This window comes from Phocoena sinus, chromosome 2 (genome assembly GCF_008692025.1).
Source record: "Phocoena sinus isolate mPhoSin1 chromosome 2, mPhoSin1.pri, whole genome shotgun sequence".
NCBI classification, from domain to species: domain Eukaryota; kingdom Metazoa; phylum Chordata; class Mammalia; order Artiodactyla; family Phocoenidae; genus Phocoena; species Phocoena sinus.
The window spans coordinates 10,816,993-10,830,298 of NC_045764.1; the positions used below are offsets into that span (position 1 = coordinate 10,816,993).

The following is a 13,306-nucleotide window of genomic DNA, read 5'->3' on the forward strand; positions in this document are numbered from 1 at the left end:
AATGTACTATCAGGCTTTTCAGGTGATCCTGATACCCAGCTAAGTTTGTAATCAGTGAATAATGACCGTAAATTAACGTTTACTTGATGACTCAGGGTCTTTTTATCTGTGCCTGTTATTAAACTACAAGTTCACTGCAGCCATAGCCAGTGCAAGTGATGGTCACCACTTCCCTGGGTCTCAATTTCCTCATGTGCAAAAGTAAAAATAAGTTGGATTACATGATCTCTAAAATCCTTTTTACTTCTAAAATTCTAATTCTTCAAAAAGGAGCTTTCCCAGGATGTTTACTAGAACATTGTTTCTTTCAAGAATGCCCCAGTTGTTATTTGCTTCTTTCTCAAAAAAGTGGAAAGACAAATAGATTTCTAAATAACTTTCAGAGGGCTGTAATATGAGGGCCTTTCCACAAATCTAATTATTAAGTTAGTACCTGAAACAGCTTTCTGAAGTGTGCCTTATCCAGATAAATAGTAATCTTCATCTTTCTCTTCATGAGCTTTGGTCTCATCTCTTAACATTCACAACATCATCTCTCATTTCTCTGTAATCAACACAGTATACAGCAGCACGCTCCTCGTTTCTTGCCCCTGAAGCTCACGTGTACTACATGTTTATGGATGGCACAGGAGGAAGTAGGCATGCATCAGTTTGTGCTATGGTAATTTGTAAAGCCTAAACATTCTTTTCCATCACGTAGCCATTGTTATTTTTTAAGGTTTCTTCTGACAGGATTCTAAACATAGTAATGTTAAAAACTGTCTTTAAACATGTTAAAGCCTTAAATAATGTCTATATAATATGTCATTTAAATTATTTCTTCTAGGAAATTTCATTTATAATATGTTCAAATTATGAACAGCTTCTAGTTGAATCAATAAAGGTAAAGTGGCAAACAGAGCATTTTAGGGAATTCCCTGGTGGTCCAGCTGTTAGGGTCCGAGCTTCCACTGTAGGGGGCCTGGGTTGGATCCCTGATCGGGGAACTAAGATCCTGCAAGCCATGCGGCGCAGCCAAAAAAAAAAAAATCATTAAAAAAACCAGAGCATTTTAAGAATATATATTGTAAGGTATTAATATTCCTTTAATGGGATAAGCTCTGCATCAGCCTGTTTATAGCTTTGACTTCCTGAGTTAAAGTTCTGAAATGCAAGCACAGCCAACCTATCTTTATAATGATTAAATCTTCAGGAACTTGATTCCTCACTACTTGCTAGAAAAGAATAATTCAGTTTCATCAGAACTATGAAAGTGCTCAGTGGTAAACAGAGCTTCATGAAAAAGTAAAACACTATTCCACAGCATCATAGACTACTAACTGTTTTTCGTTTCATTCATCTCCATTTGTTCCCTGTCCACACTCCTCTCTACCCCCTACTTTCTCCCTCTCTCCTCTCTTTGTCCCCACAGAGGTTCACACACACACACACACACACACACACACACACACACACACACACACACATTTTCTTTTCCAAATGCATCCTTTAATGGGAAATCTTAAAAATGAGACATTTAGCTATATAAGTAGCAAATCCATGCTTAGCAACAAGTTCTGGAAATAATTTGGCCAGATGTTCTTTTTGAGCCTTAATGACATCTAAATGTGAATTAATATTCCATCGATTCATCAAAAGTTTCCAGTTCTCATTCATGTTAGATTCTATATATGCAGTGATCTTATGTTCCAGACAAACAAATAGAAATGTGATCTGACAAACTCACATACACACACACACTCACTCTCACACACACACACACACATACACACACACACACATAGATACATACAGAACTCTTGAAATAGGATAGCCACAGAATAGCATTTTTATATGTGTTCCCTCTACACCAGCTGCTTTCAACCAGAGACATTTTTACCCCTTAGGTGATACTTGGCAATGTTTGTAGACATTTTTGATTGTCACACTGGGCAGGGAGGTTGCTACTGGCATCCTGTGGGTAGAGTCAGGGGTGCTGCTAAACATCTTACAGCGAAAAAGCCCCCACAGAAAAGGGTTATCTGGCCCCAAATGTCGATAGTTCTGAGGTTGAGACACCCTGCTCTACACAATGGTCTAAGGCATCAAATAAGGGGACAGCCAAACTCTTCATTCCATTCCCGGCAACTGACTAGAAAAGAACGAGAAAAAACACATACCTCCACAATTCCATTTAAATCTCTTTAACCAAAACTAGTTACATGGCTACACCACAAAGCTTTTATTTCCACCCTGAAACCTCTAAGCACTTTAGAAAGGAAAGACAGATCTAGTCCCTCTATTTTTAGTTTATAAGTGGTCTTGTATTCTCACTGTCCTATCCATCTCCCCACAGTGTGAGTGAAACTCTTTGCCAGATGGTGTAGGAAAGATTTTGATAATCCTTACCTCACCTATTCTGAAAATAAGTTTCTGCAACTTCTGGCCCGATGTTTTGTGTATTTCACATATATTAAAAAGACAGTGTGGTTACATGTTTTAGTATAGCTTGTCTTGTTTTAAAAATTATTATGAAGACAAATAGCAATCTGATATACAGCAGTAAGGTCTAGGTTTTTTGTTTCCATATAGGCATATTTTGCTGCATATTGATAGCTTATAGATGATAGTAGAACTTTATAGTTGGAGAGACCATGGAATTTAATTTCCCATTTTCTAATATCACAGTTCATCAAATATAAAATGCCATTAATTGTAAGATATGCTATTACATTCTGTACCACTAAAAGAAAAGTGTATGCCAATTGGAAATGACATGCCCCCAATCATTAAGACACATCTCAGTTTGAGAGACATCAAAATGTGGAAAAGGTACATCTTAGAATTGATAAAATACATTATTTTGTACTACAATACCTTTTCCTCTTTCTGAGATAAAAGCCATGTGTCTTGTTATTCTATAAAAATCCTTCCACGATAATGTAATAAGGCATACACGTTGGAAAACACATAAGTGGTGAAAAAACCAGGTTAAGAAAGTAAACCAACATCTTATGTAATTCTAAGCTCCCTTTTAGGTTATAAGTGCACTGGGTACTTTGCTAACTGGACAGGATTTTTTTTTAATCCTGTTTCGTCTTATTCTAAATGGGGGAAAGTTACAAGAGATATTATAATGAATAAAAATTAACTGGATTTCAATTAATTATAAGTATCAGTTAACTATAAAAGAGAAAGAGACTGCCTTCTTTAATAAAAAGGAAGGAAACTGTGTTTTGGAGAAAATGATCTTGGGGTCAGATCACATTTAAGCTAATCTCTGTTTTCTATAAATTCTACCTATAATGAAGGTAATAAAACTAGGTGACTCCTGTGATTGCTTTGAGGCACTATAATATCCTTTGGTGTAAAAGAGAAAGTCAGTCATGGTTCCTACACTAAGTTTGGTATTGTAGAAAATGGGGCTGGGGGGGTGGGTACCTGAGAAAGACTTTTAGCCAAGAGCATTAATTTTTTCCTAAACTGAAGAAGTATTTTATAGAACAGCCTATCCACCTAAATCTTTTCATAGGTCAAGTTTTAGGAAGAAAGACTTGTTAGATGAGTAAATGCCCAGCCAAAGTAGAAATTACACCAGAAAAGGTTTCTTGCTAAAACTTGAGAAACGAATAATACTAAAAGACCAGCAAAACAAGCCAATGTACGTATGTGCCATAGCTGTGCTGGGCAAGAGCCTAATGATGCTGTTGTCTGCAAAGTGTCCGAAACATAGCCCCAAGAGCGCTGAACTGCCTGTTTGCACATAGTGGCCATCAAGCTGCCAAAGTTATCAAAATTCCAATGTACTGTTTCAGTAATTCTGTTTAAGTAACCCTGTGAACATCAATCCAGAGCTGAATAGAGAAAACAAACAAGGCCCTAATGCTTCTGTACCAACCAAGTACAAATAACACCAACAGCATACTTCTTGGCATCCCAGTATATTACAATATAATCATAAAACGCGGTGCATCTTGGAAAAAGGTAGCCTTAAAACCCTGAACAGTGAACAACAAACTGCTGCTTTTATGAAGTTGAAAGTAAAATTTGACTTATCCAGCAATTGAGGCCATAAAATCAGTCTTGTGAGGCATGAGTTCTCTCCCCAGAGGGGAGGCCTAAACTCCTGTCATTTATTTAGCAGTCTTGAAATCCCATTTCAGCTTCCGAATGCGTGTTCTAGAAGGTGGCAAGATAATGCTGTACCACTGCTACAGCACACTAAATAGCCTCCTTTGAAGTATTAACACCAACTACAGAGTTAAGTCAGAGACAGGTTGTTTTTAAACAGTAAGTAGGAGCTTCAGGATGCCTAAACATTGATTACCTTGGGGGAAATTACACAAGTGTACTGAGGCCCTTGGTTTAGAAATCTGTGAGACAGCTTCTTGTTGACTTTAAGTAAATTTCAGGTGATCTTTCAAGATCTAGAAACTCAGATCATGCTTATTCTTATTTTGAAATGGAGTTCTCATTTCCCTTAGTATATATACTTAATTCAGTGTACACCGAGAGGGCTTTCTCTAAATAGCCTATGAGTAAATGACCATGATAAAGTTAAACACTGAACATATATGAACATGATCTGCATTTAAGTGAGGATACATTAACTGGTTTCAGCATAACCTTCGAAACTTCACAAGTTAAAGTGACACATGTAATTATGTACATAATCATAGACTTTTAGATTATAAGGAACCCAACAGGTCACCTAGTCCAGCCCCCTTTAATTTGCAGATGAGGAAACAGGATTAGAAAGGCAACTGCTGCCCATGGGAACACCATAGTCAAGGATGTGGTCCAGGCTGGGGTCAATGTCTCCTGTCTCCAAGGCCAGTATTTCCCCCATGATCCACTGTAATTACAAGCCTTCGCAATAATAGGAATGAAACTAAGTCATTATATAAATTATAAATTACTATAAATCATGTGACTTTAATACAACTAAAAGTGTTCAGTATTTAGGAAGACAGACGCTGTGACACAAAATATTTACTGAACTTCCTGTGTGATGACAGTTCTTCATTTAGTCTTTACAAAATCCCAAAGATACACTTTACTATTCACAGCTTAAAGATGAAATAATTGAGACTCAAAAGCCTCAATAGCAGAAGTCCATCTAAAAACTCTGATCCATTACCCAGGTAGACAGCTCTGTCGTGTTCCTGTAGGTAACCTCTTCACCACTACCAGTACCCACAAGAGAGACAGGGTACGTTTGGCCTAGAGCAAGATGGTCATTTCTCTAATACTATGTAAATTGCCATCTGCAGAGATCTATACCAGAATCTCTGATGGAGGTGTGTGGGCACATGTTTGTGAAGGAGAGAGAAGTAACCCCTCAGGAGTCAGTGACTCAGTGACACCAGTGTTACTTATGTAAGTTTCTAAAAAGGCGTTTCCACACTATTGTGGAAAAATGCACATCTGACATTCATTTGGTGTCTTCTTCTGCACGTTCCTCCCCCATCAATATCATTTCCACAAGGTACTGCATTTATGTGTATCAGTCCTGTTTCCAAAGCCTCCTTGTTGCCCGTTGGATAGGTCGCTTAAGAACTCATAGAACAAAGAGTTATAAAGGTATATGGATATCGCCAAGTCTCTTTCCACGTTTTAATTGTGCAGAAACTGATTTTCAGACAGGTAATACAGCCAGTCAGAGACAAAACTGGGACTTAGGGCAAAGTTCTGACTCAAGTCTAATACTCTTCTCTCTATACAACATACTTGATTATATGATTGGCCAAAAAAACAAGTGTCTGTCACTTATTTGGCCAAATATATTAATTATTTCAAGCCAATACCATGTTACATTTTTAATAACAAGGTGAAAACAAAATTGGTAATTAAGAGATAGCAGCATAGGGTAGCAGAAAGACAATACAAGCCTCATAGCTAGATAGATCTAAATTTAATTCACGCTCCCTAATTTACTAGCTGTGTTGCCCTGGGCAAGTTGCTCAACTTTCCTGAAGTTGTAACTACCTGAGAATACTAAGAACTACATGCAGTGGGATATTTATAAAACATCTGACACATAGTAGATGCTCAATATATATTGGTTCCCATTAATTCTAACCCACCACAAAAGAGCTGTGCCACTCTAGCAAATTCCTTTAGCCCTCTGGGTCTTACTTTCCTCCACTGTACAATGAGAAGAGGAAAGAAACCAAATGAATTCCAAAATCCCTTACGGCTCATCAAGTAAGAATTCCCAAAGGTTCCTTTACCTTAATTTAAATTCAACAAACACTTAGGTACCTTATATTCATCCTAGGCACTAAACAGTTCCAACCACCACCAGGAATATGTCTATGATTTCATTAGAATGGGCTCAAACTCCATAGTACTTTAAGTTCCACACAGAAAACTTAGTATACAAAAGCAAAGGACTTCACTTTGAAGAAAACTCTGCAAGGACATCACAAACCTAAGATGATAAATAAAAATAATTTAGAGTATACCTTAAATTGTTAGTCTCTCTTTTTTTTTTTTTGCTGGGATAGATGATGAGAACTTAAGTGTTTATACTATAGGTCTATAACGACTCAGGAGCCATTTTGGTAAAGCACTAATGCCATTTTGGTGGGGGGGGGGAAGAGCAATAAACTTCTCTTCACATGTGATTCTTATACTAGGCCTTAAAATTTAAGAAACCTGTGTCATTCTGAAGCAGAAGGGAATAAAATTTATTCTGAGAGATGTTTTACAGTGATAAGCATTAATATAAGAAGGTAGTTGACCATGTTTTCCACATTACTTCTGAATTTCATATTTCAGATTTGAATTCTCTAAAAATAAAATATAATTTAAATCTTGAACCTTGTAAGTAAGACCTGGGGAAATATTAGCTGAAATAGTAACTGAAGTTAAATGAAAATCTTAACTACAAAGTTTATCCTCCTCTTCTCTTCCATGAGGAAATCATTAGCAAATTTTTTTATTACAGATAAGGCTTTTTGCAAATAACACTCTCAAAATAGATTTAAAATCATGATTAGAGCCTAGTCATGGTTTCTCAGAAATTCATTTGGGGTTTACCTGTTACCATACCTGTACAGTATTATTCACTTACGTTATAAAAGTTTAGAATACACATCTTAGGTGATAAAACATCAACAACATCAAAAACATTTGCCTTTTATGAGTATGAAGAGACAGAAAAGGCCCGTTGGAATTTATATATATATATATGGCATAGTGTGAACCAGAGGCAGAAGGCCTGGATCCTATTTCTGCTGTTGTTAAAAGCTCGATATGTGATTCTTGGACAAGTCACTTCACCTTTCTTATCTGTTTCTTTATGAAACAGGAAGAACCATCTGATCTAATATTTCTTCCAGTTCCTGTAATTAACATCTGTGCGAATCCTCAATACAGTACTTGAGGAGCATGGGACATGGGGCAAAAGTACTCACAGGAGAGCACTTATTCTGCTCTTCATGCGTGCTGCTAGGAGAAGCCAGATTCTGTAGAGAGCCACACACTAAATGGCCTGGCTTCGTGCCTTGGCTAAAGAACACCATCGATGACTAGGAAGACACTTAAAGAGACTCAGCCGGAGAAAACAATCTATTTTCTGAACATAGTCCAAAAATTAGATAGGGTCGTGTGAGCCTACACAACATGACCCCTGGTGTCTCAGCCTTTTATCTTGGCCTGCGGAAGGCCTGAGTTCATGTAGGTGACCTATGGTTTCTGAGCCTTATGAGAAATACTTCTGAAAATGAATGGTTCTCATCCCCAGTCTCACATCTGACCCTTGAAAATACATATATTTTTATGCAGCAGCTGCAATACGTGCGACACTCCCAGGACACCTTCATGAGACAGAGTTTCGCATAGTGGTTAAAAGTGTGAATCGAGCTCAAATCCCAACTCTGCTGCTGAACTGCTGCGTGATCTTAGGAAAGAAGCCTAATCTCTCTGTGCTTCAGGTTCCTTTTCTGTAAAACGGGGAAACTAATAAAACCTAACTCAGGTTTGTTGTGAGGATTAATCAAGATAATACATGCAAAGCAGTTAGCACAGAGCCTAACGTAAAGTATCAATATACGTTAGTAAGCTGGATGAATGGATAGATCAATCGATCGATTGATCAACTGATCTTTCAGTCCTGGGCCCTGGGACTCCCTGAAAAGGCTTATGCGAAGGCCAAAAGCAATTTTCTAGCAGTGAATGGCATCTGCAGATCTTTTCTGAGCAAATAATATAACAAAGACTCAAAGCTGGGCTCAGCTTTTACTAATAGGATCCTACAGAAATCAGAAGGAAGTAAGATTATCCTTAAAGTAGGAAAGAGTTACGCTGGGTTAAGACAAGATCCTTTAAAGAGATAGACACACAAAAAAAACATTTAATATGGTCATACAGAATTAGAGAAAGGAGGTTACTTTTCATTTATACCTTCTCAAGCGTTGCCAGCGTTAAAAGCCACAGAATTTTATAACTGGATGGCTCCCTAGAGACCATCTAGTTCAACTCCCTTACTTGATAGGTAAGTTGTTGAGGCCCAGAGAGATTAAGCAACTTTCTTGAGGTCATTCAGCAGTAAATAACAGTGCCAAGACAAATAAGCTTTCTGACTCCTCCCATTTGCCCACCCAGTACTCCCCCTGGTAACTTTCACCAGGTCATCATCCTGTCCTTGTTGTACCAAAAGGGTATTAAAACACACACAGGTTTCTCACTTTTGCCCAGTTTCCCAAAAAGTACAGAAGCAACCTCAACCCCCAAGACCTTCCCACTGGGAATTGGGGAGGATACCAGTCAATCTGTGGCCTTCTCCCAGGCCTTCTTTGGAGTTTCCACTCTTTCCTTTCTGTTCCTCATGTTCACTCAACAGGGCTACTTCTAAAAGTCCCTCACCCCAAAAATCAGGCACGTCCCAGGGCACAAGTTACCACCTGCTAATCTGCAAATTCTCATCTTCCCACAAATGCTATACCTTGAGGCAGGAAATACAGAACTATTACTAAATTTTCTCTGAGCTCCCTGAGTGAATTCAGTGAGAACTGATCCCTCCCTCCCTAGGATAACTCAACCAGGTTCATTTATAAAGTGTGTGTATGTGAAGGGCCAGAGAACCCTTAGGTGTGCCTAACACAGAAAACAGGAGAAAGAGGGGACCAAGGAATGGGAGATGGGTTGAGGGAAGGAGGGAGACAAGTAGAAGGAGCGCACCTGTCAAACTGCAAAGTATGGATCCTAGAGACAGCTGTGCTGCTGGGACTGACTAACTGCTGAAGGGACAGAACTGCCCAGGGGATTGCAGCGTTTTCATTAGGCGCTCTGGTAACTGACTAACAACAGACTGGCGCCTCAAACTACACACGTAGGAGGAAGTAGGTAGAGGCTATCCCCAAGTAGCGGGAATAACGAACTCTTTTCTTCCCACTCCCTTTCCTACTCTTGTGAGTTGGCACGCCACTCTGCGCCTGGCTGGCATGCCCTGAGCTTGCCAGGGTGCAGTGCATCACCCCTGACCGGGAACTCCCCTCCCTGCTCTCCCGAGAGTTAGAGAGAAACATAGGGCATCTCTCAGCTCTACCAAGAGCTCCCGTCCCTTGCCCCTTGCAGGGGAACTGATTTGAGAGAAAAGCTTTTGCTGAGTGTCTGAAGCTGACAAATGCGGGGCACTTCTTGTCCCTAAGCACTTGCGCCTGCGTGGGGTGTCCCTCAGCCTGGGTCTCTGCTTTGAAGGTGGGAGGCCTAAATGTCACAGCCACAGTGTTCCTTCCCCACACGCGCACCTACCCATGAACCCGGAAGGAAGGCTTTGCTTTTATCTTTTTTCCCTCCCTACCTGAATTCCGGGACCAGGTTAGGCTGCAACCCGTAGAAAGCAGCGGAGAGAGTGACCAACCACCCGGGCTTGTAACTGCCGTTCTCGCACTCCAGATAAGGCGGAGACCACTTGACGTGGCTCTTGTCCCCGCTAAGACCGTCCCTGCGCCGCCAGCTGTGGCCCAAGCCCCGGGGCCCCTGATTGGAGCCGCGGCGGTGCAAGTGAGTCCTCCACTTGCGCCGGAGGCCGTGGAACCACTCGGTCTCCAGCGTGGCGTTGGCCAGGTGGTGTGCTGAGGAGGACAAGTCCTGGAGCAGGATGCGACTCTCCTCGCGCGTGGCCTGGAGGAAGACCTGCGGGGCTGGGGCGGACAGCGACTCGGTGCTGAAGGTGATGGCCGCCCGGGAGATGCTGGGCTCACCCTCTAGGAGGCTCCGCACCAGTGCCCGGTACCACTCCAGGTCGTCCTGCGAGTTCTGCTCCCGCGACTTATTGCTCTGCAGCATCATGTTGAGGAAGTTGGTGGCGTGTGTCAGCGTGTCCAGCGCCCCGTGCAAGGAGGAATGGGAGCTGGCTAGGGCAGGCGACTTCCCCGGCAGGCCCGCCAACTCATAGCGGCTGGAGCAGTTGGCTCGCTTCAGCTGGTGGGAGTCCCCGGTGTAGAGGTAAGAGGCCACGTCCATGGGCACCTCCTCAGCGATTTTCTGCGCCAAGATGGTGCCGTCGGTGGAGCGGCTCCAGGGAGCCGAGGGGTCCGAGGCAGAGGCTCGAGCCGGCTGCTGGGCGTGCTGCTTCGCCCTCAGGGTCTTCTCTCGAGAGGAATCCGTCCGACTTGGAGGGTCGCGGCTGGCGCCGGCAGCTCCCAATCCCAGGTGAACGAGCAGGAGGCAGCAGAGTAAGGGGTTAGCCATGGCTCCCATCTGCCTCGCAGCAAGGAGAGGAGGTAACGGAGGGAATCACTGTTTAAATTTTGGTCGTCAATCTATCAGCACTAAGACTTTTACTAGGAGTCTTCCCCCTTTTCAGCTGGCACCGAGTCCAAAAGGACTTTAAAGTAGGGATGTTCTGAAATACGCGCGGCTGACTGAGCTACCGTCGTAGGAGATCAGATCACCTGTGGCAACGCCGGCTGCTCCTGCTCCACCATGGGTCTGCTCGGGATTGCGCACCTCGCAGCCTGGAGCCCGGCAGCTTACATCCCCTCTCGCCGCCGGCAGCTACAGTTGGCCTGCTTACGTCTTTCTGCTTAGCAGCTTCCACCGCCGCTCTCATTGAGGTGTGTTCAGGAGCTGCTGCTGCTGCTGCCGCCGCCGCCGCGGCCGCCAAAGACACTGCTCCATCGTCTCGCCCGTGGCAGGTCGTTCCCGCCTCCCGGCTCAGGCTCCTCCTCGTCCGCTTCGCCCCGAGGCGCGGAGCGCGCGCGCCCAGACCCGCACCGCGAGCGTAGCAGCTAGGGTTTCTATTAAGGCGTTTGTCTTTCCGGAGCCACGAGGGCTAGGCAGCTGGTTAATTGGAGTCTTTAAGTTTGGCCACAAACCACACTCCTGCCTCTCCCTGCTCTCGGGAGGAAAGCCGGGTTAAAGAGGCGGCTTGGCCGCAACCAAACCCTTGTAGGGCGGCTTCAAGTCGTCTTGTGCCCTGTTTGGCCGGCTCCTCTGTCAATCAGCCGACTGCCGTTTGTTGGGCTGGTGCGGGAGCTGTCCAGTGCTGAACCCGAGGCGCAGGAGGAGGTGGTGGCGCGGAATGCAGCTTCGCTGAGTCCTTTCACCCGCTCGCGTTCCCTGATGACTCGGGAACCTGAGGGGGTGAGAGCTGGGGTGGGCGGAGTGAAGGGAGAAGCAGACTCGTGGTGGCTCAGAGCGAAGGAAACTTGGATGTACCGAGGAGGAGGGTGTTGGCATCTTGCATGCTTAGTTAAATCAGCCTTTCCTTTTGCCTGGTAAAGAGGGAGAAAGTAGTTTTCATTTGTGGCTTAAATCGGAGGGAAGGGACGTAGGATGGAGACGTGTCCTCCCGAGCATCTGCTCATTTTGGACAAATTATCAAATCTTCTTCCTTGTTGTCGGTTAAAGAAATGATTAAACCCTACTTGCCGAGGTCTTAGCTCTAAGGGAGTAATGGAGACATCTACCGGCTGAACTTTAAGGGGAAAATGCCATATTAAAGGAGCCTCTCTGCTTGAAAGGGATGAAGGGGAACCTGTGGAAGTGTAAGCAAGTGAATATGTGGAAGGGAGAGAATATGTGCCGGGGCAGGACTCGGACTGTGAGAGAATGAGAATGAGTCTGTTGGGCGGGAAGGGAAGCCATTCTGACTGGGAGTTCCTAGAATTAATGGATGTGAGAACTAAGACATCTGGTTAACTATAGGTTGGGATGTCCCAGCAGAAGAAAGAAGAACTGAATAAGTATGCCAAGACCCCCCAGAATGATTGGAAAATCCCTTAACACAGTCTAATGGTTTTATTTGAAGCTTTAATAGGGTCTTCTGACATTTTCATTCTGAAAATACTAATTAGTACTTTGGATAGGTATGGTTTCATGCACCTCCACCTTCCATATGCACCTCCACTTTCAAATTCCCCAAGAAAGACACAGGATAGAAAGTCTCAAATTCACTTCGATTCCCAACTTAAAAAAAAAAAAAAGTTACCTGTGGCATTCTAAGGTAGCACTGCTTAGATTTGCTTTATCATTTCATTTTATTCTTCCTGTTGAGAAAATACCTAAGCACAAAAATTTAAGCTCCAAAGAGCAAACGTTTGTCTGCATTGGTCACTGTAGTATCTTGAGCACCTAGAACACACAGATGCCTGGCACATAGTTGGTTCCCACTAAATATTTGCTAAACTAATGAATGAACCAGAAGATGATGATGAAGCTAATTATTTAGAAATCCATCTCCTTACCTAAGAAGAGAAGTCTGCCTGATGTGTCAGTGGTGAGGGCTTTTGGAATAAGACATAGCAACCAGTTTTCCAAACTGCAGTGTATGGTTTCCAAGGGAGTTTTTATAGCTTTGCAAAGAATGGTTATTAGATTTGTGTTTATTTACAAGTAGAGTTCATGTTCATATCTGACTTATTTAAATTTTGCTTTGCAGTGTATACGCTTTTGCCAAATCAAGGTCATCCCAGTTTAATCCTCTACTATAGCACACGTGGCAATAATAGGAGTTTCTGTTTGTTTAATTTATCAGAGTATACAATATGATTTTCTATTTAGTTGTCTAAAGACTAGTGTAATTTCATCATTAATTGATTTTTTTAAAGAAAACCTGTATAACTAATTAACAATCCTTTAAAATTTTCTAGTATTGCATTTTAAAAGGAAGATATAACTTTATTAGTCAGTCCTTCTATAAGTAATTCAATGACTTAGCATAATTGAAAGATCTGGGTTCTGGTCCTATCATTATTTTAAGCAAGATATATGGACACTAACAATATATTTAAAGTTTCTGTGTCTCGGGATGCAAACTGTATGTGGGCCTCGTGATTTGACACTGAGGGAGTACTGAAATGACACCCGAGCCACT

The 13,306-nt window shown here is 42.4% G+C and overlaps 1 protein-coding gene across 1 annotated transcript in view; it reads right to left on the reverse strand.

Annotated features, from left to right (window-relative positions):
- GPR158 (G protein-coupled receptor 158) overlaps positions 1-10,689 on the reverse strand; it is a 317,648-nt gene extending 306,959 nt beyond the window's left edge. The window contains exon 1 of the mRNA XM_032623641.1: positions 9,788-10,689. Coding sequence (XP_032479532.1) covers positions 9,788-10,689 — 902 coding nt within the window. The remainder of the gene's footprint in view (positions 1-9,787) is intronic.
- Positions 10,690-13,306: the final 2,617 nt, after the last annotated feature.